The 25527-nt window shown below is 43.7% G+C and overlaps 1 protein-coding gene across 4 annotated transcripts in view; it reads left to right on the top strand.

Annotated features, from left to right (window-relative positions):
* The window catches only part of ERBB4 (erb-b2 receptor tyrosine kinase 4), a 647409-nt gene that overhangs the window by 225353 nt on the left and 396529 nt on the right, over positions 1–25527 (top strand). For all 4 annotated transcript variants that reach the window (XM_075094047.1, XM_075094045.1, XM_075094049.1 and 1 more), the window contains exon 2: positions 21137–21288. In XM_075094047.1, the coding sequence (XP_074950148.1) occupies positions 21137–21288 (152 nt within the window). The remainder of the gene's footprint in view (positions 1–21136; positions 21289–25527) is intronic.

Here is a 25527-nt window from a genome sequence, read left to right as displayed (position 1 = left end):
GTACCTGTATAACTCTTTAAGGTCTGACATTCTGAAGCAGATATTTTAATTGTAGGACCTAAAAAAAAAAAATCCATATTTTGGCCTGCTTTCTGTCAGATGTATTTTCAGATAAACCATGCTTCAATTTATGGGATGCAGCTCTTTGCACTACCTGAAATCCAGACAGTGATTAAATGCCTGACTGCTCCTTAAGTATCCAAAGAAGGCCTTGGAAGTTTTAAAATGAGGTGTGGAGTCTTACACGGAGGTTAATTTAGCTGACGCTGTTTAAAATATGAAGAGAAACCCTGTTGCTCATACTGATTGCCAGGCGACTGAATAAAAGCCTTCAAAAACAGTAATGAAAATGCTTTTATTTAAGGCTTGGTGGTATCTTGCACCTTCCTGACCTTAAAGCCGTGTTGCCATCTTGCTTGCTTTCTTATCAGGCATTCCTCCACTGGCTTTTGTCTTTCTCCTTGGTTTGGCAGATCCCACATCTTCAATTATTTGGTATTGAGAATCCCATGTCTGTCCCTCTGAACTCTTTTCCAGATGATGATTTTGGATCTGCGAGTCTCCCCTTTGCAGTAGCTTTCTCTACCCTCTAGTTTTTTGGAGACCTCTTGAATTCAGGGCAGTTGAAATTGCGGGTTTGCTGAGTTTGCTTCAGGAACAGAGGTGGATTTGGGCAGTCGGGGGACAAGTGTGAGCCGCCTTGGGGAGAGCCTGAATCCGGCGCAGAATTTGGTCCCAGTTGAGATTCTGTTTTCTGACATGCATCCCTGGTCAGACAGCAATTCTGTACTGATGCACAACATAAAGTCACAGTAATCTGTAGTCAGATACCTGAAGACTGAAGGCAAACTATAATCAGCAGACATTGTTAACCCAGAATACACCTAAAATGAACAAAAGTGTTACCCGAGGTGATTTCCCCTGAGCTATAGACTCTTTTAGAATCAAGTGATCAAGCAATAACAATAATCTGATGGAAAAGAAAGAAAATGTTTGAGTTTTCAATTAAGCTTCTTTTTTATTAAGTGCAACAGCCTGCAAAACATGGAAATCTCTCTTCCTGTCTGCTTTTACACCAGAGCAAAAGCTTAATGTCTGCTTGTACTTCAGGTCTGCTCTTTGCAAGGTGATTCATCTGAGTCGAGTTTGCTGCGTGTCTATAAAATCAGGAGCCTGGCTGAGTAAATTAGAACTGAATGAAAAGTTTTTAGTCTGGGGACCAACAAGACAAATCCATCATACAAAATGAATCTGAATTTTTGCTGGGTAGTGTTGCTTGGTATTGTTTCACATTCTTTCTTACAAGACTTTACAAGAATTGTAACAATTTCTCCCAGCTGGGAAAAAAGAGATTTTCTGAAGTTCACACATATTTTTTTCCAAGACTGACTGAACCTTTACAAATAATGTCATTGCCTCCAGATCTAGAAATAGGTTCTTTTCTGCTGTTCTGTGAGCTGTCACCTGTAGAAGTTTTACTTCAGGATGATTAAAAAGTACACATGCTTTCCCCCGTGCACATGCTTTACATCTATTGCATTGTATCTTCACCCAAACACTGAAATGCATTTGGAGGAGGATTTCACATTAGAAATGCAAACCACAACCTTTGTCTGTTAAATTTTGCATTTAAAAAAAAATATTTTTTTCCCAGAAGTTGGGGTTTCAAATGTTACTCAAATACAATGATTCATTTGATCTTCTCTGATTTCTTCAGCCATGGTGAAACATGTTAGGAAACCTGCTGCTACTTTGCCTTTTTATGATTAAGAATGTCATTGATTTGTGCAATTACAAGTTTGGAAAAATGTGACCAATGTTTGCACACAACATAATAGCAGCCTATAAGAGTGGGAGAGGGAGGGAGATGGTATTGTACAAAATCAATTCGTTCAGTCACAGTTCACTCCTATTAACTGAGTCTTGAACGCTTGCAATTGAACATGTGCTTCTGTAATTTGCCGAATTGGTGCCCTGGAGCTGGCTCCTGCCAGCACTAAAATGAGCCCCAGCACAGTATTTGAATTCCCCTCCCAAGGAGTGGGGTTGTTGGCAGAGTGTTCCCTCGATGGTGCTGCGTAGTTTGGCTATGTTGGGTCGGTTGCTGTTTAACAGGTTTCTCTTACCTCGCTTAAGTGGATTTGGCTCCATGTGAGAGGAGATGGGGGCTTTTAGGAGATGTATGAACAAATGGGGCGGCCTCGCAGATGAGGGCTGCGCGGAGGATGCAGATGAACCCAGCTCTGGGGCATCACTGGGAGAGGAGGGGCAGAAGGAAAGGTGATAAGGGAGAAGGCTGGCTGGATAAGGAAGGAGAGACATTGCTATGAAAAACCTTGAGGGCAAGGACCAGGGGATTGTTCTGGCGAATAACCTTCCCCCTGGAGTGCTGTGCTCAGTGTTACCTTGTAGCAACAGCATGAACCCTTGGCACTGTGTGAATATATGACCAGGTAATCCAGATCCATCAGTGCAAATTATCTGCTGAACTACAACAACAAAAAAACCCCAAACCCTTGCAAGGCCTTCAGATCCTCTGTGAATAATTCCACTTTTCTTTTCCCATCACTTTTGGTGGTGTTCTCTGCAAGGCAGTATGACAAGCACAACAACAGAAAGGAAAGCAAAAAGGCAGGGTAATCCTCGAGGGTGTGCATACAACCCTGACACTTTAATGAAGCAGAAGGAATCTGTCTTTAAGAGAAAGATTTGATTTATTCAATGATATTGGACTGGAATTTGTTGATGTCTAATATCCTGTGTGCTGGGAATAGCTAGTGAAGGAGTTGCAGCCCCAGACTTTTTCCAAATGTGATTTTGGGGGTGGTTCTGGGGCTCCAGTACATTCCCACAAGCAGAAGAGGAGGAAGATGAGAAAGAATTGGATCAGTGTTCTTAAAATCTATGAGAGGCCAGATTTTTTGATCAAGTTAATGTCTTACTGTAAATGGCAGAAGAAAATCACAGGTATGCTGCGAGTCAAGTAACATCTTTCTCTTGGAAAAGTCCATGTTTGTAGTCAGGCAGGCTCAGTGGTGGCAGAGCGCGGTTTGTTGGAAGCAAGTTTCGTGGGCAGGGGGAGAGTAAGGATGGTCCAGTGGCTACGACACAGGCGCAGGAGCCCGCCAACCCTGACTTTCAGTCTTTTGATTTGTGTGCCGCATATTCCTGGTACATTCAAGATTGACATGTGTAAGTGCTGTAGTAGATCAGTGATGTAGTTAGTAGTTTTATTGTTTTGATAACAAAAGGCAGGTGCCAAAGGAAATGAGTTGCAAAGTGTACAGCTCTCTATCATCCTTTACAGCCACACTTCATCTTAGCTTTTCTGAAAGCATTTCACAATTCACCAGCATTAGGCAGGACAGTTTTGGATCCAAAATCAAGTCTAGGAGGAGCAAGGGATGTAATTGGAAGAAGACTAGGAAGGGAGGAGCTTCCCAGGTGGGATTTCAGGTTGCATAAACTCTGTCATACTGTGATGCATTTAGCTTTTGTTACAGGACTGTGTGAAAATCCATGTGCTGAACACCATGGAAGGGGAAGAGGTTTTGGAAAGATGCATCAATCTGACAGCAGGGGGGTATGTGCTGTCATCCCAGGTGGGCAGCACTGTTGTTAAACAGAATGCAGAGAAGATAAAAAGTAAAAGTCATTTTGGCACCGTCATTTCCACTTCTCCCATTACAAAAAAATCATGAACAAGATCTGCTTTGAAATAAAAAGCAAGCAGCTGTATAATATTACTACAAAGTACCTGAAGGAAGGATCATGATAGAATCAAACTGCCACTGAGAAAAGCAGTTATGGCTGTGGAAAAATAATCTTGGTGCTTTTCCTACTCAAATACAGGTATGTGGAGGAACATCACAGCATGGCAATGAGGTGCTACTTGTCATTTGTGTGACAGAGACAAATTAGAACCCAGCCATCTCAGGGTGGGAACAATTTTTGTGAGAATTAATGACTTGATTAGAAGGAGAAATGAAGCTTCTTCAAGGGGACATGCAAATAAAGGAGGAATCACTAAAACTGTCACCTGATGTAAAGTGAACATTACACAAAGAAAGATCGGTGGGATATTGTACAAAGACAAATTTGATGTGATATTAATCATGTAGTGCCAGCGAGAGCAAATGAGAGGAAGGATTTAGCGTAGTATGTGTCTGACTTCGGGAGGTGTTTTCTGCTCAAGCAGGGGATGAGTATCCCGTTCCCAGGTGATCCAGGTGCATCCTCTGCACCCCGGCCTGGGGTACTACTCTCAGGTGGGTTTGCCAGGCCTTGTATTTTTCTGGGTGGTGTTTCCCATTATCTCCAAGCTCAGTGGAGGAGAGTTTCCTCCCTTCCTTTAGAGGCATGGGTAATAGAGAACTATTAATTTCAGAAAGTGCCTGTAGTTTCCCAATGGCAAATTTGCAGAGGATGGTGGTGTCTGTATTGGGTTATTTCTACAACCTTTCAGGAGGAGTAGGGCCACCATATTTTAAATTACAAACACTTGTAATTTCTGTTGGAAAGAAGCATGTCAGACTAAAACTGAGCAAGTATTAAGCCCCATTTTGAACTTAGGTTTGTGGCGTTAAGAACCAAATCTATGGGACAATTAGTTTCAGGTTCAAGCCCAACCTTACCTTTCTGGGGAAGGAATATGTTTGAGGACAGGCAAGGCAGCCAAACCAAAAGTGATGCTTTTCTTAAGCAGGAATATTACCTGCACTAATGACTACAAATATACAAATAGTATGTTCACAGAAGGCCTTGGTTGAGTTTGAGGGGTACCTGAGAAGTTTTCTTAAGTTTTCTCTAACTCCCAATGATCTGTAAGGCATATTTTTCTTCTAATGTCTCCTTTTCTTGGCTGTGGAGAGCCACAGACCTTTCAGCCTGATATAGGTAACACAATAGGATCGAAAGCTGTTTATCGAATGCTATTTTTACTCGTCCTGCACTACCAGCAAGAAGGAGACCGATGCCCAATCAGTTCTCATGATGATGTATTTTGTTAAACTTAAGTTTGATGGGAATTTGTCATGGCAAAATGAGGGAACTTGCAAGGATCCAACAGAAAAATCTAGTGCCATGCTCTGCCCGCGTGTGTCAAAAGGAGGTGTCAGAGTTAAGCTGGTAAGTTCATGATATGGTGATCTCTATTTCATTGGCTGCTGAGTGTTAGGTAGTGCCAGTGACATCGAGCCAGCTGTGTGCTCTCAGGATGGTGATGCTGGGGACAAGTAGGATGGATGCGTGCTGCTGGGAGGCATATTTTTGGCCCATCTATCTGCAGGCTCTGGCAGAACAGTTTCCAGTTTTCATGCATTGAGACACACATTTACAACAATACGGCTTAGATTTTTTAAAATATAAGGAAAGCATATGTTACTGAACATATGATAGCTTTCTCCTGGGAGGTAGTGCTCTGCTGAGGCAGGATTTATTGCACGGTTTTGGGGAGGGGGCTGCCCTCCTTCATTTCCCATTTTAGCCTACATGTTCTCAGTCTACCTACTTTAGAAAATGCCATTTTTACTGTTGATAAGGAGCCTGAAGCACTTGGTTGTCTAGCTGCATCATACAGCATACCACATACAACCTCCAAGCATATTCCCTTCTGGCCAGGCATTGCCACCTGGAATTCCCTCTGCCTGAAAGATGGCTATGGTATGTTCTCTTTTGCCAGAAAATACATGTACTTTACTGGTCTGTATAGGACATTTATTTCTCTGAGATCAGGGTGATGGCTCCATGCAAAGCTATGAGAAGCCTTGTGAAGACCAGTCTAGGCATGCGTGTGCAGTTTTCATGCTGAGTTTCATGACCGTACCTGGAACTGCCTAGTATGTCTTGCACAAATGCCCTTTGTGTGCTCACATTTAATATGCAAACTGAATGTATGTTTCTATGCTTTTTCATGCTTTCAGAATTTGATCCTGTAGGGCCACTTTATCCTTTTTTTGTTTGTTTATTTTTAATAAGATGAAGCCAGTCATTGCCGTCCCACCAGGAGCCAGGAAATACTGTCTGTTAATGGCAGGGTCCTCTCATTCTCTGGCTAAGAGTTTCCCTTGTTCTCCAACAAAAAGCTTTGAAGCCTCCACCTTTTTCCTCTTGTAGTTGCTGGGACTGTCTTCATATTCCCCATGTACATTTAAACATAAATTGCATCTGACTGTAGTGACACTAATGAAGGCGGAGGCACTCAGATGCAGCCCTCCTTGTGGGGAGCGCGGCCAATAAACCCGCCATGACTGGCAGGTGTTTCGACTGCTTTAGACAACAGCAATTTCATAAAGTGTCCTTCCCTTTCTCCTCAACAAGGCGGGGACCACCAGACCCCCTCCAGGGCACCCACCACCAGGCAGGGACTGGGTGACTTTGGGGAGCCATGGGGCTGGCAGCCTGCACGCCCCATGACCTGCTGGCGTCTCACCCCATCAGGAGTCTTTTCAAGGCAGTTACCTCCCCTTTGCTGTAAATGGAGATTCCCCCCCCCAGTATGAAAATATTTTATACTATCCCAGTGATTTTATAATAAACCAGCAATGTGCTTCTGAGGTGTTTGACCAAATATTATTAAAACTCTGCAAGGGCTAATAATCCTGGAAGTAGCGTGATGCCTTCCTGTGACATTGAAATAATTTACTAATTTTACAGTACATTTGAATTTTGGCATCGCTCAGCTGCTCAGTTTCCATTAACTTTGCCTGGAATTTCTTATGTCCATGCACACAAGCAAAAGTGTCAAGTTTCTCCTTCATGCTCCAAAACGCCACCTGAATCACAATTGTGCTGCGGCTAATTGTTATTAATTAAGCTGTTCCTAGCAGTCCTAGCTGGGTTGCGCTTTTTTTTTTGTGGTTGTAATAAAAAGCGAATGCGTTTAGTAAGCACAGTATTAAGGAGGGAAAACAAGGGAGCCCTGCTCCTGGGAACTCCTCTGCACCCTGCAAGATGGTTTTGGGGTGGCTGTGGGTGTTTTTAAGGACGGGGCCACCACATTGGGAAGTGGTGCTGAGCCAGGCTCGTTACCATCAAATTAGCTTCACTGACCTTCACTGCCATTTGCCCGTCACAGGCAGGCAGCTTCAAGGACATATGCAACGGTTAAATTTACACTGAGCTGCTCCAGCCGCACGTGCTCCTGCATCACTTAAGCACCTGGCCGTGGCCAAAGCCCCTGGCACAAGGTTTGGCCGGGATCACATGATGGGTGCCCTGTGCCCCCCGCCGGAGCTCCCCCTCCCTACTTCCTCCTGTTTCCCAGGTTTAACTGAACTGGATCATTGAGTAGAGTGAGCAAGAGGAAGGTATTAATGAAACAGGGACCCAGGGAGCAGCGTCCTCGCAGAGGGCTTGCGTTAGGAAAATTGCTTCTTGGCCTTTTCTTCTTAATGAGGCTGCTAATAACATGCCTGTTGCTTTCTACCCAGTGACAGGGAGCAAGGCGCCTGTCATTTATGCACTTTTCCCAGTGTTTGTTTATGAAAATAAAATCAGGCAGGGACGTCTTCGGGCAGAAGTGCTGTCATCTTTTTGTGAGAGGCAGGAATATGAAGCTGCTTTTGGTCTGTGGGAATATGTCATCCATGTCTTCAAAAAAAGGAACCGGCCATCTGCTGTGTCTTTTCCTTTTTTCCCCCCTTGCCTTGGGTTAAGAACCAGAAAACAGATTATTTTGGCACATCACTGGGATGTGTTATTTTAACAGTGAGCTAATGGTTACCACTTGCAGGATTAAGGTGTGCATAAATGTTCTCATAAGAGGTCAGGAATAGTCTTGGGAATTTTCCGACAATGGCTTGTGCACAGCCATGAGAAATAAGCCCAAGGGCACAGGCTGGTGGTTGCTCCAGATTGCTCAGGCGTGGCCTCGCTGGAGCAAGCAGCATGGAAAGGGAATCCCTCAGAGAAGCATCACATGTGGTTGGGGTGGTAGTCTTCTGCACCAGGCTCAGTCTCAGAGCAATTTTTCTCCTGTCATTATATCTGTGTGCTACTGCGTAAAAGTTTAATCTGTCCACAGATCGTCCCAGTGCTGCCAGCGCTGTTCCTGGGTCAGCTCCAGTGCTGTACAAGGCATTGCCTTTCCTTTGTCCCAACAAATTCCTTGGCACTTCGCTGCTACATGTCCATTTTTCTGCTAGTAGCGTTTGCAGAAAAATGACCAAATATCAGATAACAGCCTGAGCTGGGGCCTGGGAAGTTGGTGAAAAGCTTTATGGCCATTTGCTGGGTTAAACTCCCTCACCCTGCTCTTTCAGAGGCTCTTACGACTTCTTCCCAGGACTGCCGTATTCACCATAGCTTCCTTGATCCCTGGGAGAGGTCTGGCTGGAAGACTTGGGCAGTTCATTCCCCATGCAAGGTTTGTGCCTGTTCTGTTTAGCTATCTTTTTGCTAAAGCAGTTTTCTTTGCAATGTCTGCAGAGGAGACCTGGCTGGCCACCGTGGGGTGGGCATCTCACTTCTTGCAGGTAAAACAAGAATCAGCCCTCCATGGTTTCTTTATGTCAGTGAAACAGAGCCAAGCAAATAGCCACCCAGGCTCCAAAAAGACCAACCGTATTTTTTTTTGTGTCTATATATTTGTGTGTGTATATTTGTGAGAATAACTACCGGCAGTATGCTCCTGTGTTCCACATAGATTTAGCATCAGGGTAAAAACCATGGGATCATGGTGTTACTTCTACCCGTTTTGTGTGATGGTGCAAGCGCAGATGTGTATTTGCTGTCTCTGTTTCCTTATGCCTTCCCCACCAAGGGCGTGCAGTTCTGCCTGAATCCACAGTTATTAAGGGAGGCAAGCTCCAGTACTGATTACTGCAGTGATAAACCAGTCCTGCTGTTGCCGAGTGGAGGATTCAGAACTAATGGTGCTTCTGCTCCTGGGATTTACCGTTGGGAAGATACTTTATTGCTATCTTGTGACATTTCCTTGCACTTTTATGCTCATTTATATAACTGTTTTCTTTGATTTATGCCAGGCTTTCTTCATGTGTAACAGTGCCATAAATTGTGCAGCCGTACTTTCAATGGTTATGAATTTGAGATATTCAGTAAACTGTGGGATGGGGGGAAAGGGCGGAATCCTTTTGAAGAGGCTTTTGATCACAACCCTGGACAAAATAACCTGTTCTGTTAGTACAAGTGTGAAGCAAGCATCAAAATATGTTGGCATAGTCTGTTTCTTGACTAGCCAGCCGGTTGTGGGACTGGTTTGTTTTTTTTTTTAAAGTGCAAAATGTAAGTTATTCACTTATGATAAAAAGATGCATGAGGCCAAACCCACACAAGTGTCACACTTGTGTGGCGATCCCTGGGAGCTCTGTTACTTGGGGTCTGCAGAGGTTTTCAGAGGAGCAGCAAATTAATGTTCTTTTCAGAAACCTTTTTCCTTCTCTTCATAAACCTGCTTTTTCACATGTTGTTATTTTTTAAGACCTTCAGACAAACTTAGATTTCCAAGGAGTGTTCAGCATCCATGAGAGATCCAAAGCTTATCAAAGCCACTGGTCAGGCCAGTGAAATAAAGACCTTGGGTTTTGATTTTGTTGGCATCTTGCTTTGTAGATGAAGAGAAACAGCCCATTTAAAAATTGCTTTCTGAGTTCAGCTGTCAGAGAAGCTTTCTGTTGACCTTTACAAATTGATACCATCACAATCAATGGACAGAAGTTTAAGGGCAGTCCCTGGGGCAGGGGGGCCGGAATAAACCTGAGCATTTATAAAATATATATGGAGTGTGTTTTAAAAAGCCCAATGGAAGGAACAGGGAGTATTAACAGGGAGCATATTTGAGCAAACCGGTCTATAAAGAATTCATAATACACGATTTGACAAGTACGGTTACTTAGAACTTACCTTTTGGGACGATTTCTGAAAGTACATGAGACAAAAAAAGTAACCAATAAATATGCCTTGGGTTAGTCCAGCGCAGCAGTAGGTTGGGCAAGGAAAACAATTAAGAGATTTTTGAAGTCATTTTACCAGATTTGACTGCAGGGGAAGTGCATTTGAGGGACAATTTCACGGCAACTTTGACTCCCCCCATGCCCCCTTTCAGCCTTGGAAAGTGAAACTGTTTACAAAGGCTCAGTAGGGATTTCATGAAGAGGTGCAAGTCAGTCTGATTTCAGCTGCCGGCTCGCTTGTTTTTGAAGAATCAATGGGACAAACCAAGAAGCTCATCAAACACAGACACGCAGTCCTCACCTCCCAGGTAAAATAAGTAGGAACTTCAGCACTACAGGCATTTGCCCTGAATATACTGCTCATATACAATTAGGTTATCAGTTCAAATAAAAGACCTTCATCTGTCCCGTCAGTGCAGATTTAATAGCATCGTGTGCCAACAGCCTCAGTGAGGTTAAAAAGTAGCCCCTTTATTTTTTTCATGATGGGAAAAACAACACGGTTGTAGAGGTATGGCAATACATGGAAACATTTGTTGATGTTACATGGAAGAATTTATTGGGTGCTTAGCATGTGTGAAGGATAGGCTGATTTTATTTAGCTTTTTATTATGTTTAATTTAAATTGTGCAGTCCAGTATTTGATTCAAAACATGCAGGTTTGAGAAGGTGGGTGTTTGGCGTTCAGGTGAACCTCTGCTCCTGAGCGTGCCCAGCAGTAATGCTACACATGCTCAGCAACCTGTACGAAGCTGTGTGAAATGTGCGTGAACTTCAACAGATGAAGGATTGTCTGTGGCCAGTGATGCTGTCTTAAGATTAGGCTGTGTGCTTTTATACATTGCATATAGAAGTAAAAAAGTTCCTGGATAGACTTTAGTTACTGAAAGTTTGTTTTTCCTGCCTGTAAACTGGTATCTGAAAGCACTTGGTTTAATAACATATGGGTTTTATTACTTAGTTTAGCCACAGGCAATTAGGAGAATATAACTATCAGTTTAAAGAAGGCTTGTGTAAGAGAGCACTTGAGATTAATTTTTTGACGTGGTGATCTTAACGTGTATGACTGCTGCAGATCCCAGGACGTCATCCCTGTTCCCAGGTGTAGTGTGTTTTGGCTCCAAAGTGCGGTGTCCACCCCACAGGCCTGGCCTGCCTCTCCCTGTAACCGCAATGCCATTCCCCTCATCTGCAGTACTTTCAAGTTTAAATAATAACCATTTCAGCTGTCTTACATGAGCTGAATTCTCCTGTCTGCTTGGCAAGGTTATTGTGTTGCTTGAAAGCCTGTTACTTTCATCAATGAAAAAGAAACTGTATCCAGTTTCCACTTGATAGACCCATGCGTATTGGCTAAAATAGGGTGTTTTTTTAAATCGCGTTCTCCTGTGTTGCACAGTCACCTTGAAGCAGTTGGGCAAAGCAGCTCCAAAATGTTGGGTTTGCTCTTGCCTGGTTGATGGGGACACCTAAGCCTCACCATGGCCATCGCAGGTGCTCCCTGTGAGATGTTGGCTTTCTTTCTTTCTTTCTTTCCACAAATACTTTTTCCAGGGACTTATTTAAGCTCCTCTGCAGTTTTGCCTTGCAGGGTTGCCAGAATCTGGGGAGGTTGTTCTCTCTGTAGTAGTCCATTTCTTTGTGTTTAAGTTTCATAGTTATTTTAATCCTTTTTTTAGGTGGTATATGGGTTATGTGATGTTTACTAATGTAATGTGTGAGAAAAAAAAATTTCTATGGAACATGTTGGGGAAATACCTTTTTTATGTCGCAGGTGGCTTGTGCTTACCCTTAACGGTGCAGCGGTTGCTGTGTGCTTTAGTGGTGACTAATTACCCACAGTTACATTAGCAGATATAAAAGCACCTGTCCCACCCACTCTCTCTTAGCTGTATCTTTTACATAAATGGTGCTTAAATAGTAGTAAGTAGGATCTGAGGGCTTGTGCGCATTTTGCCAAGTGTATTTTAAATATTGGACAGACAGCGAGGACTTGCAATCCTGTTCCCTTCGCAGTGGCTGCCAATGCTCCCGCTGGATTTCTCGGGCTGAGAATCAGGCAGAAGCTGAATGAATGCGCTCCCTTGTGCGCACACAAACTTGGTGTGTTTGTACAATGTTAATTAAAATGCATTTAAGTTGAGTGAATGCTGGTGGTATTCAGGGCCCTCTGGGGAAGTAAAAAACCAAAGGAAGGCAGGCAAGCAAAGGCCCCCGGCTGTTGTGGAGCCACATGAGTCCCAGTGGGATGGCAGGAGCTGCTGGGGAAAGTGGTTCCTGCTGCAGCACCATGGCAGTGCTCTGTGCAAGCTGAGCACCCCCAGGAGAGCACTGCAGGGGGGAAGAAGCCCTTTGTGTCTGCAGCAAAGCAGCCTAGTTTGTGAGCTGGGAAGTGGTTTCGGGCCAACCTTGCAGCAGATGTTACTGGCATCCCTCACTAAATTGATTTGTGTTGAAAGCACGTGTACAAAACCCAGTCCAAGTGCCTGGTCCCCCTCTGCTCCCACCTGTGCATGTGTTCACCTGCTGCTTGTGGTTTGTGCTCCATCATCCTCCACCAACTCTTTCCCCTGGCATTGAAAAAGCAACCCAAATTCTTCCCACTGCTGACACCTGTAGAGATTTCCACCACCTTGCTCTGGTAGGGAGCCAGGATGCACTGTAATGCAATGATAGAAGCAGGTTGGATGAACGATTAATGCTGTGTTTGAGTGGGACTTGGAAAGGGTGGGGGTTGGAAAGCAGGGAGAGCAATATTTGGAAATTCTTAGGCCTTCAGCTTGGCCCTTCATGCTGCATGTAGCTTCCCAAGAACACGTGGCCTTGTGTTACTCAGCCGTGTTTATCTGCAGACTTATTAATCTTAGAAGGCATTGGTGGTGGTCTATGCTTTGGTACTGTAGGGAAGGATTTGGTTTTTTTGGCATTGAGAGTTAGATTCACAGGCTTAATTTTGGATGCTGCACTCAAGTGGCCAAACTGGAGACTAGTGGAGGAATAAGCCCACAGGTGGCCATAGAAGAAATCTTTACTTTCAAACACTTTTCTATCACAATTTGTGTGCCGGCAATTTGCCAGTTTGACCACTGGAGTCAGCAAGCACCTCCTTAGGGGTGGCAGTGAGCTGTGTGGGGCCACATGTCACTCCCATGTCACCTCCATCCCTCAGGTTCCCTGCCAGCTTGGAGGCTGATCCGCTGCCTCCTTGTCAGAGTGAGCGCTTCCAGATTCACAGCAAGACCTCAAGGAGAGCCAGATGATAGAGCAGATGGCAGATGACTAATTTGGCAAAGTTAGATGAGTGGAAATTGTTTGCTTTAATTGCTTGTCAAGTCCGGTACCTACGTTATAGTTAAGAAGCAACTATTTACCCTCAAAATAGAATGAAATGAGGAAAGCAAGTGTGCGTGTGTGTGTGTCTGTGAAGAGTAGGGAGAGAGAGGAAAGGAGAAGTACCAAAAGAAAATAATTTGGTATAAAGGCTTTGTGGGGGGAAGAACAGTTGGCAAAGCCTCTTGTATTAATTTCTGCTTTTTTCTCTTCAGTGGTACCTGTATGATATAGGTCCTGCAGTATATTTTTCCCATTTCATCCTTTCCAGTTGCTGTATCATAATACATATGTGAGGAAACTTACAGAGAAACAATGCTGGAAATACTGGCATAACACAAGCAGATAACAATTGGTTTGACATGGTCAGCACAGGCAATTATCCTTGAAATCTCGCAGTATAAATCTAGTCAATATTTTGATGCTGTTTTTTGGTTGGAAAAAACAGTCGCTACATTGGTAAAATATGCTGTGTAGCATCCACCAAACAGATTTTGGAGAGCTCGGTGCAAGGAGAGGGTGCCATCAGCTCAGGAAAGTGTTATCACACATAACTAATCCTTCTTGATGAAGTTACAATCACTGTGAGACTTTACTGTGCCTATTTGCATTCCTGTTCATAAAACTGGGAAAGATCTTCCCTTTTGTTCTGGTTTAGCCGGAAACTCAGCCCCACCCAGCCGCTCACTCCCCCACCAGCGGGATGGGGGAGAGAATCAGAAGGATGAAAGTGAGAAAGCTCGTGGGTTGAGGTAAGAACAGTTTAATAATTAAAATAAAGCAATCATAACAGCAACAATAACGCAATGGAAAGGAAAACAATGACAAAGGCACGAAACCCAGGGCGGGGGAATGAGCAACCAAAACAACCTGCTTGTGACGCAGCTGCTGGCCGCCCACCAGCCAGACGCCGCCAGTCCCGGAACCGCAACCGCCCCCCGCGCGCCAACTTCCCCGTTAATGTGCTGGTCGTGGCGTCACGTGGTGAGGAATGAACGTCCCGTTGGCCAGCCGGGGTCAGCTGCCCTGGCCGTGGCCCCCCCTCCCCGGCCTCCTGCCCACGTGGCAGAGCGCGGGAAGCGGGAAAGGTCCCTGGCTACCACAGGCGCTGCAGTGATGAGAATTAACGCTTTCTCAGCCAAAACCAGCACACCTTTGTAGGCGGCATCTGATGAGCCTTTACTGGAGGTGGGACCACCCTGATAAAACACGTTCCTACAACTTTTCTGGAAGTGCTGGGAAGCTTTTACAATGGCATATGAAACAGTATTTGGGGGTTTAGAGAGCAAATTTCAGGGAATTTATGCTATCAATGCAGGGACCTCTTCTCCATGCGAAGAGAAGAAAGGCTATAGAACTGTTTCAGACTGCCCTTTTAGCATTGCAGATTGAAGTCTGGATGAAAATTATAGTTAATATTTTTTTTATTTGACTGTATTTAGCAGCTGAGGAGAGCTTAACTTGGAAATAAAAACAAATAATAGCACTCCTAGGCTTGTGTTTCTGGGCCATTTGCATGCAGGTATAAGGGATTAAAGCCATGATGGTGCGCCTTATAGCCGTCTTGGGCCAGCCTGTACTGTGTCACCTCATCCCCACGACACCCTGATGGACTGAATAGTGGCTGGTTGGCAATGCTAAGCTTTTCTTCTTCTGGCCATGTGGCTGTCCAGGGGTTCATGGCAGTTGGGTTGATTGCATGCAACTGGATTAAAGTGGCATGATAATTTCCTAGTATAGAGCAGACCTCATGGAAGGAAAACACTTTTATGCCAGCTGAGCTTTTAATTAGGAGTACAGAGAAAATTATGCTCTCCTTCATTACAGTCTCTCACCTAGGGAAAGCAAGCCTCTAATTTTAAAACACTCTCCAAAACCACTGGGTTTGCGGGAGAATGGCTGGTGACCTCAAGGAGTGTTTTGCCTTCTCCCAGGAGACATCTGCAAGGCTGTAAGTGCAGGCGGTCCCTCCTTTCATTAGTATGTGCCTAATTGCAAGAAAATTCGGGGCTTTTGCAGCTCATTCAAGGAGAGCTGTAAAATAATAATGAAAGGATTAAAAGTGTGTTTACGCCTTCTTCTGTGTGCGTACATGATAGGGCGCCCAGGCCTTTGCTGAGACTGCAGAGCATAATGAAATGAATGGGGACTGCTGTGGTATTGCTGGTAATTAGTTGTTCCTTAAGGGGCTCCAGTATTTCCCCCCATCTGGGGGCCTTTACAGATTGCCACCAGAGTTTACAATTATTAATAAACAGTTATGTTAGCTGCCTTTCAAGAAACCCTGATGATGGCGTTGTCTGTAAAAACGAAGCTAATTAAGTAAATAAGTGGGAAGTATGGGGAAAGAATGTGTTAGAAAGAGGTGCTGACTGTTGTTGGACTACTCCTGACTGGGATGAAGGAACATGGGATTTTCTTTTCATAAGCATGCTCCTGAAACTAGTGAGGCTGAGAGTTTAACCCTCCTTTTGTGTTTTTGGCCCGCTTGACGATCTGATTGAAAAAAGGAGGTTGTGTTTCATTCAGGCAGAGGCTGGTGTGGGGAAACACGCTGCTTTTCCGTGTCCTTGCCAAAGAGATAATAATAAATGTGTTATGATACAAAAGAATATATCCAGATGCTCAAGATAACTCTCCTGGAGTTGGCAACAATAAAGCCTCATCACTGCTTCACCAAATGTGCTTTGGGAGAGGAGCAAGACATTGGTATTTCAGGCAGGGGTGACCATGCCAGAGGTGATGGGATTTGCTCTTCCTGAACAACTTCAAATGTAGGCAGATCTGGAGAGGATTCAACTAAGAAATGAAACAACTTGACCTCCTTCCAAAAGTTAGTTCATCGGTTGAGCTGGGAGGATTATAAAATCCATTAGGATTACAAGAAACAGAACTGCATTGAGTCAAATGTGATTTCTTAACGTATAGATTTATCATCAATAGAGCAGAGAAAAATAACGCCTAAAAAGCAGAAGCTAAAGGATATTTTTTAATGCCTCCACTGTTTGCTGCCTTTGAGTGTCTTAATGGATTTGGCTTTGTTACGAAAAAAATATCAGTGAGAAATTAATTTCCAAGTTGTGCATAAATATTGATGAAAAATGTAAATTCAATTCAATACAGATTATTATTGTTGCGGTAATTGGGGCCATTAGGAGCTGAAGCTCTTTGTCACTTTTAGGTAGCTGGTAATAAGTTAACAATTGAACATGAAATGTGAACGTGTGGGTAATGCCTGAAATCCACTTTTGTGATGGCCAAGGAGTGCTCTTGCCCCAGCACTCACCCTAATTTGCCCATGTTTGGGGTGTAGATGAGGAGCAGCCACAGGCTGGTGTGTGGGTCTCTCTGGGCAACCTCACACGCATACTCTGTGAGGTTTGTTGCCAGAATATGGAGAGGGAATGTCCAAGTGCGTGTTGGTGGAGATGTGTTTGAGAGCTTCAGAGCGTGCTGGTAACCTGGTACAGGCTGTCAGTCGAAACTCGCTGCAGTTTCTGTGTGGGAAAACATAATGGGACATCAGATTTTCCTGGGTGTGCATTTAACTGGTGCTGAAGGGTTTCCTTCATTGAGATGCCTCTGTAAGACCTCCTGAGCAAGTCAGGAGTATACGTGCTCACAGATACTCAACAGTGAGACAAGCTGCAGACTGGAGGTACATGTCAAGTTGATAATTTTTTGTACCTCTGTTAGAGGCAGGGGAATCAGTAATTTTTTATTAAGCAGGAGAGGTTCTGCTGCAGGGCCTGCTTTTTAACATGAGATCTTAATTTTCTTGCCGGTCATTGGTTTTTGGTGCTATATAAAATAATGTGTCTAACAATATACAACAAAGTGCTTTGAAGAGAGTTTATGAAATACAGATTATGGTGGTTTTGCATGGCATGACAAGGAAATACATTTTGTTGTGCTCATGTTTATGCCTATATATGGCTGGAGCATTCCTGAAAGTATGGACTGGTTTTGGCACTTGATTTTAAAGAGCTGCTACAACACATAGATGCCTGTTGCTGTTCCAAGAGACAAGCAGGAGGGAGAAGGTGATATATTCATGCTCTGTTGATGTCGGGGGCAGAGGGACTGGGGATCCCGTGTGACCCCTGCTCAGCTCCCAGCTCACACGCCGTTACGTTAGTGCTTCTTAACTATTTTGGCAAATCAGACCCAGAAGGAATTCCTACCCCCCACCCCCCGAGCATCTGGGAATTGCCTCTTCTGGCTCAAAATGGTGGTGGTGGGTAAACCTTATTGTTAATGAACAGTTCCAGGTTTGGCTCCCTGGTGTGTGTGTGGGAAAGCAGGAGTACCTTTCTAATTGTACATGGCAGCAGCATTTCTCCCTCATGGCAGGAATGGCTTTTTTACCCTATTAGTTGTATTTTGCCTTAAAAAAAACTCAACAGCGTATCCAATTTCTATGTTTTAAAGGACTGTTTGCAAAGGATGGAGGCACTGTCCCAGCTCTATCCTCCTGCAAGTGACAACTGATCTAATCTGCTTTTCTTCATTACTTTTGTAGTGTTCTCTTTTGTATTTTGAATCTGGCTTAATTTTTAGGTGCGTCAAAAGTACATGTTCAAAACCTGTACTGTAAAGCTGAGGCACAGAGAGATTAATGGCTTACTATAATAATGGATTGTTAATGATCAATGGTTATACCTGCATTCGCTTTGGGACTTGAATTCATTCCCCAGGTCGGGGCGCTCTCCTGTTCTGAGTACTGTTTCTGCATTGGCTGCACTGCTGGTTGGATACTGATGGCAAAAAAGCTGCACTGCTGCACCCCCGGCTTGATGTAGGATAGTCTCACTTTCGGTATACAACTTGATTTGAGTCAATCCATAACCAATTTCTTCTTTTTTTTTTGTTGAGGGGAGGTGACCTGTCAGGACAGTAGAGAGTTGCAAAAACTGAGCCAGGCCATGCAGTAGTTGGGAGGGTTGACGCTGGGCAGTGACCTTCCCTGGTTTCCCACGTTTTGTGGCAGAGCAGGCTGGGAGAAGCCAGGTTACACATACCTTTGCTGCTTATCAAGCAGGCAGCAGAGGCCCAGGTGTGAGCTGGAACGAGGAGATGTTTTGTGTAACAGAGGACTAGAGGGGATTTCTTTTTTTAAGACAGAAATTAAATGCTTGGAATTCCTATGAGATAAATTTAAAGGATCAGCATGACTTCTTCTAAATTTGCTTTTAAGATTTTATTCATCCGAAAGAATTGATTTCTGTAGCAATATCAAAAGCTGGGACTAGGTACTGCAATGGTTTGGTTGTACAAAATTAATCTTACTTGAATAAAACCTGCAGCCCTGGCTTTCACCTGGGTTGGCTTCATCCCTGTTGAATCCTCTTGCAAGAGCAGGCTCCAGGTGTTCTGCCTCCTTACAGCAACAAATGGCTAAATTAGCTTTCGTGAAATGTTTAATGGGTGTGCAACACGAAATACCAGTGTTGCAGTACATAGCTTTATTAACTGAGCTGCTGGAATTGTTTTTTGAGCTGTGTTGATCCATAGCATCAATTGTGAAATGGAACAGAAATTGTTTATTAGTTTGAATAATACTTATTCGGCTGGAAACACAGTCAATCTTGTTGTTATAGATGCTGATGCTGATGCTTTTAAGAAAGAAGCAAACTGATTTTGTGATCAGTAGCAAACAGTTTTGAAGTCTTCTGGCAGGAACAGGCGTCCATCTCCAGTGGAGATGGTTGTATAGCAGCTCTCGAGGTTGTTCCAAATAAAACTCAAATATGAAAAAGGACAGGGCTTTGTATTTCAAAAAGACAGATGTGCCATCCCCTAGCAGCAGTGGTTAGTCCTTCTAGGTGTTCCCAGTCCAGCAGAGCTGTGTCAGGTCCCAGTGGGACCATGTCTTTTCATCTTGAGAATCCCCAAAAAGGGCTATTAAAAATTTTGTAAACAATATGTTTTCCTCTAAGTGGTGTAAGGTTTTTATGAGAACTTTCAAAATGTGAATGTTCGTGCTTTAAATTAAGCCTTGAAATGAGGTGGTAGTTTTTATTTTAAAACCTCAGGAAACAAATAGGTTTTGTTTTTGTGCAACACAGGATATAATGAATATATGTTGAGTATTTCAAGTTTTTAAACTTGGTGAGGACCTTAAAATTTTGCTTTTACTGAGTCATAGAAAGAAATAATAAAAAAATTGCATCCCTTACAATACTCCTTTGGTATGTAGACCAAATATATATATCTGGAAAAGCAGTCCTACATAGTGCCTGTTCAGCTTTGGTCCACGTTCTTTAGCCACTGGAAACACAAAACCTGAAAATTATCTGATCAAACTTTCATCCCATGAATGGCTCGCCATGAAACCAACCCCTGCTGTTCCTCCCTGCTGAGAAGTTACGGTTCAGGAGGAACAGATTTCTGCTGCGTTCTTAGGTCAGAGGGAGTTTCCTTGGGAGAAAACTTTGATCAGTTCGTGGGTTTCTGGCTGCCTCCTGAAGCCCTTCGCCAAGAGGCTGCTAGAAGCTTGAATTGCCCTGGCATAAGAGCAGATTGCTTTGCAGCAGAGAGACCACAGCAGAGAAGAGACATGAGATTTGTTGCCATTCCTATTAAAAGAAAAGGGGGGGGGGGGGGGGCATAGTAAGCACACAGGCAATAACAGTAGTACTCAAAAACCTAATTACTTTCGGTATTTAAAAAAAGGGCCTGCATAATTCAAAAGAGCATTTTTTTAGCCAATTTTACTGATTATGCCTCCATTCATGGAGAGTTTTGTTTGTATTGATCTAATCCAGGAGTGGGAAAGGCTCCAGAAATGCTATTCTGGTCTGGATCTTGTTTTGCATAATATAATGCCCAATTCAAAAGTTTGGATATATTTAGGTTAATTTACTCACAGATAAGAACAACACACAAGGTGTTGATAATCAGGAAAAGTGCATACAAAAAAAATCCCATCCCCATGCTTGGCTATTTAAGTAGCATTGCTGCCCTGGTCAGCTGAGCACCGCATGAAAAACTGCTGTTGTAAAAAGCTGCTTCTGTGTTTCTTTTCCCGTTCGCTTTTGTCACTGCTTGATGCACAGCAAGGTTGTAGGCTGAGCAGAACTGTGATTTTGCAGTAGCTTTGAACTGGACTTCAAAATTTAGAAGAGAGTAGTAAAATATTACAGGACATCATCTGAAAATGAACTCGTAACTCATCTGGCACGTCTCCGCCGTATGTTCAGATCAGTCTGGTGACTTGTGGAAAGATGATATGTTTTTTGCTATTGTCTTTCTCCTATTTATTTGCATAAATCTGGAAACACCTAGGGTCTTAAGGAAAGTAATGGGGAAAACCAAGTTGGGTATAAGCCTTCTGGTCAGGTTGCTTTTGGCTTGCCTGGCAGACCCCTTCTGAGCATCAGGTGAATCGGGGAAAATGTTGGATTACCCAGGTCAGCTTGGATGCATTATGTCCATGACTGGCACATCCGTGTTCAGTCTCTGATTCTGTCATTGGTAGAATTAGTAGGGGCTTTGCTGAGACCTAGGTTTGGCCCTTTAGGTTCTGGGGTCAACTGATTTTGAATTTTTCCTGCATGTCTGCATTTTTAGCCTTTCTGCACATTTGGCAGGAAATACGGGAACTTCATCCCATTTGGTGAGATGTACTTAAAATGCTGAGATTATCGTGGACCATATTTGTACCTTCCCACCTGTGCTGCTGATATTCAAGTAACTTGTGCTGCAGGTTGTGGTTTGTTTTCTTTCGTGTTTTTTTTTTTTTTTTAAATTTTATTTTTTAGGACCCAATCCTGTGAATAATTGAGGGGGTTTGTTACAATTATCTCTATCACTGTATACAAAACTTATTTCCTGCTCAGCTCCTGTGACCCTCTTCTATACTAATTCTGATTGTGTTGTGTGGTTTCTTGCAGTGTGTGCCGGCACTGAGAACAAGCTGAGCTCCCTCTCTGACCTGGAGCAGCAGTATCGGGCCCTACGCAAGTACTATGAGAACTGTGAGGTAGTTATGGGCAACCTGGAAATCACCAGCATTGAGCACAACCGAGACCTCTCCTTCCTGCGGGTAAGCAATCTTCTTTTCTCATGGAAGGTAGACATGGATGCTAGGCTGGAGAAGGGCAGGGTTCGTTTCCGCCAGCTCCACTGTGGTATAAGAGGAAAATAAAATGTTACAGGTGTGGAAAGCCATGTCACTACACAGAAAGCTGACACCTTCCAGTAATAACTCTGTGCTTGTTGCCAGCAGGTATGGAGCAGGTAAGGTAAGGTTTAGGAAGGTCAGAGAATCATGCAGATAAGCACTGGAGGCTTCGAGAAGCTAGTCCTAATAAAATACTATGTACTCTAGGGAACATCTGTAGAGCATTTAAGAAAAAAAAAACAACAGGTGATTGCTGAATGAACATAAAAACCTCTTTGTGTACGAGGCTGGAGTTTTGAGCCTAATTGAATCTCCAGCATCCAGAGGAGGTCTGTGATAGATGAGGGCCTGGCTTGTGTGCTCCCTCAGCCCTCCTTACTTCAAATTCTGAGTAACTGTCATGCTTTTGGGTTTGTGAAGGAACATTTCAGTGTGGTTGGTGTGTTCCCTGTTAACATGCTAGCAGCCACAAGGAGGGAAAGGTGAATACTGAATTAAAAGAATTTAAGGCCATGATTATTGGTGTTCCAAAACTAATTATGTTTGAAGAAATAACCCATTAAAGGGGTGATCCAGTGCACAGAGGTGGGCATCTGAGGATGCTGCAGACTATGTGGCTGCAACATGGAAGAAACTGGTATGTAGATATGAGGGCCGTGGTAGAAAAGGCAGCCTGTGGTGGTGTGGTTTCAGGCTGTGCTGGTCGTACTCTCCAATAGAAGTTGTCAAGCCATGACAGAGATACGGGTTTACACGCCTTATATCATATGGCATAGCTTGCATATACTTCTGCAAAATGCTAATGTCATGTTTCAAGATGCGTGTCTGTATGTAACTGGCTTTTCCATAAAAAGCACGCAGAGGGAGTGGCAGGTTTAAATCCGGGAGCAGGAAGAGGGCGGCCGGAGTCAGCCCCAGCAGGTTGTGTTACACTCAGTCATTCAGTTTGCTGTGTCTTGGGAGAACCTAGTGCTCAATTTCAGTTTGTAAAGATGTGAACTTTCCATTACGGGTTCTAACAAAGGCAAAGCCGATTTTCCGACAGTGTGCTTAGCTTTGCCTCTTGTTAAATTTGTCGGGGATTTCACAGGATTTCCACTCTATATGTTGCCCTATATTTACTCAAAGTGTACACCAGGCTGCTAAAAGACCTGCAAGCAAAATTCAGCTACCAGATACGGCTGAAGTGAAGTTTGGGGTGCTAATTGCACTCAGACTAACAGGTTGCCTGTTAATTTGAGCGATGAATGCCTAGGAAGTAAATGCTATCTATACATTTCACAGTTGTGACAGGTGGGTAAAACACATATGCTTGTGCTGTGAAATACATAGCCTCGGTGCAGCTGGACTAACATGTCCCACTGCGTTAGACAGGCGGCAGATAGATACTTCCTGCGTGGGCAGGATCCCCACACTGATTTTGGCATCCCTGGAGTTTCAGGTGCCTCCTGAAACCCCTGACTGGGCCATCATGCATGGCTTAAATTCATCACAGACGGTTCTCCTGCTTTGGCTTTCCTGTCTTCTTACGCGGTCTGCGGGTAGGTAGGGAAAGCAAATTATTTCGGAACTGGGGAATTAAGGTTCCTTGCAGAGAGCTGCCATAAGCAGAGTAAAATGTTGGTGGAAAGTGGGCAGTAAAATTAGCAAATGAGAGGAAGAAAGGTAGGCCCTGTGTAGTAAATGAAGGTGGTTCGGTCACTTGTGCTTTTTGGTGATAGTTGCTATTGCTTTTTTTATTGGTTTTATTACTTCTCTTACCTGAGACTGCCCTCTCGCAGATGTCTCAGCAAAAAGCAGAACTTGAAACAAAACCCAGCAAACTGAAAGTCTAGTTAATATGATAAATTGTAGTCATTAAAACAGAAAACCAAACAGAGGAGAACATGTTCTTGGTGAGGCAAATAAATAAATAAATGTTGGCATATTTACGCCGATAATTCGACATCCATTAGTTATGCAGTATTACTTGTTTTATCATTCTAAAAATGGTTTTAATGGCCAAGTGAAGGTGGCAGATGGGAGATAACTAAAAGAAAGGCTGTTTGTCTCTCTCAGACTTAAATATGGTGAAGTCATCATGCAAGATGATGCTCCTCCAGCCTGCTCCAATTTTCCTTAGTCTCTTGAAATAATTGCCCTCTTTCTCCACCAAACTGACTGCAGGCAGGCAGGCAGGCAGTTGACATACCCCGGTAACCCTGTATGTCTGGCTGAGTACCGTGGCTTTGTGTGCCGCCCGCCTGCCTACTCATTAGTGCTCAGCTTAGCTGGGCAGCCCCTCACTCCACGATAGAGGGAAGACCTAGCAGGCTAGGCATGCTGAGCCTTTTTATCATGCAATAATAAACTAATACCATAAATGAATCGAAGTGAAAAACCCCCCATAATTCTATTTACCCTGCAGAGGAATATTAGAAGATCAGCATCCCATCTCTCATATTTATTTAGACATTTATTCCCTAAGTAGATTTTCTTTATGTATATGAGTTAGCTGTCTAGATAGCTGCTGATTAAGACTAAAAAGGGCTGCCTATCACCTGAACGAAATGCTCAACCACTTAAACTTTCAGGCGTGCAAATGAATGCATGGCTCTGAGGTCATGAGTAGCTTCATGTAAGAAAGGATTACATATACTAGTGTTTTTTTCCCCAGCATTTTCGTATATGTGCAGAACAGGAGTACAAATCTGCTGTTGTAATTTTACGTATTTTATTTTTACTTCTGGTTGTGTTAGTGTCTGGGTATTACTTGCCCATGGGTGGCCAAAACAAGGGTGAGCAATTGCAATGTGAAGTTGTGCTCTGCGAGTGCTACCCTCCTGCTCCATCAGCTCCGGTCCTGCTGCTCAGTGCTTCCATATGCCGTGGTCACGACGGGAGTCCTGGTCAGGGAAGAAACGCTCGGTAGGGGGGAGAAATGCCTGAGTGCTAGGAAAGACAACATGTTTCTGCCTGTGGGCTGACAGTTGATTTTCTCTGTTATTCCTCTGTGGCTCAACCTACCCACAGAAAATGCATGCTGGGGTAATTCAGTCATTGGAGTCCCACCACCATGAGCTTTTGCCATAAAACAATGCTTAGGTTAATGCAGCGCATTGCTGCTGGAGTGGCATCTCCCTGTCATGGCCAAGGCAGACTCTCCAGTGGTGTAGGTGCTGCAGTAGGGAAAGGCACTTACTGTTTCCAAGAGCGTGACTCACCTGGGCAGGACAAGTAATTGGGTGGAAAACAGGCCCTGAGAGCTGCCTTCTCCCTGTCCAATATCCAGGCTCACCCAGAAAGTCGGTAGTGGAGGTGGGAAGAGGTTGGGCTCCATCTCCTACTGCTTCCCAACCCACTGGCATCCTTCAACTAATAGCACAGGCCTGGTTTTTGCACTGGGACTTGCTCTGTGAAACTAGATAAGCTGGTTGAGCTGGTGCATGTCTTGAGTCTTGTCAATGCTAGAGCTGAGATTTATTTCCCTGGTTTGGATTTCAGAAAAAAATCTTGAAAAGCTCAGATCATGCACTAGTTCATATTGCAAATGACTGTTTAGTTTCAGAAATGAAAGCCTATTTTAGTTTCTGTTAGCAAAGCTGACGGTTTGTGTGGCGGACAGTTCTTATTTCTTAATAGCATCTCTGCGTTCAATTTTCGAAATAAAAGACACAATTAGTATACCACAAAACAATTTTCTGCAAGTACTCCTGTATTGTTAAACATATTTGGTAAATGAGAGTTATCTTTGACTAATCCCTAGGCTTTTAGCAATTTGCAGTCAGTAAATTGTCTTCTTGCGCCTGGATTTTATTTAACCAATTCAGATTATTTATTTTTAAAGACATGACCGAAGTTCTGTGCTGTTCCCTGCAATAACTCTCCCAAATGATTATGAAACTTATTTCTGACCGCAATCAACAGCCTTTGAAAATTATCTACTACTGCTTTACAAATTTTTATGTATGTTTGTTTACCTCTATGGTGCCTCTGTAGCACCCTCAGCCATGGCTACGTTGGCAACTATCTGCCTGCCATTTAACGGGGTGGGTGTTTCGTGGTGGGCAGCTTTATAGCCACTACAGTTACTGCAAAGATGTATAGCCCCATCTTCCCTTTGTCAGCATACATAACTGCGTGCTTGGTGAAAACCTGCGCCAGCCTGTACTTATCACTTTC

This window comes from Phalacrocorax aristotelis, chromosome 5 (genome assembly GCF_949628215.1).
Source record: "Phalacrocorax aristotelis chromosome 5, bGulAri2.1, whole genome shotgun sequence".
NCBI classification, from domain to species: domain Eukaryota; kingdom Metazoa; phylum Chordata; class Aves; order Suliformes; family Phalacrocoracidae; genus Phalacrocorax; species Phalacrocorax aristotelis.
This window is presented reverse-complemented; position numbering and strand designations above follow the sequence as displayed.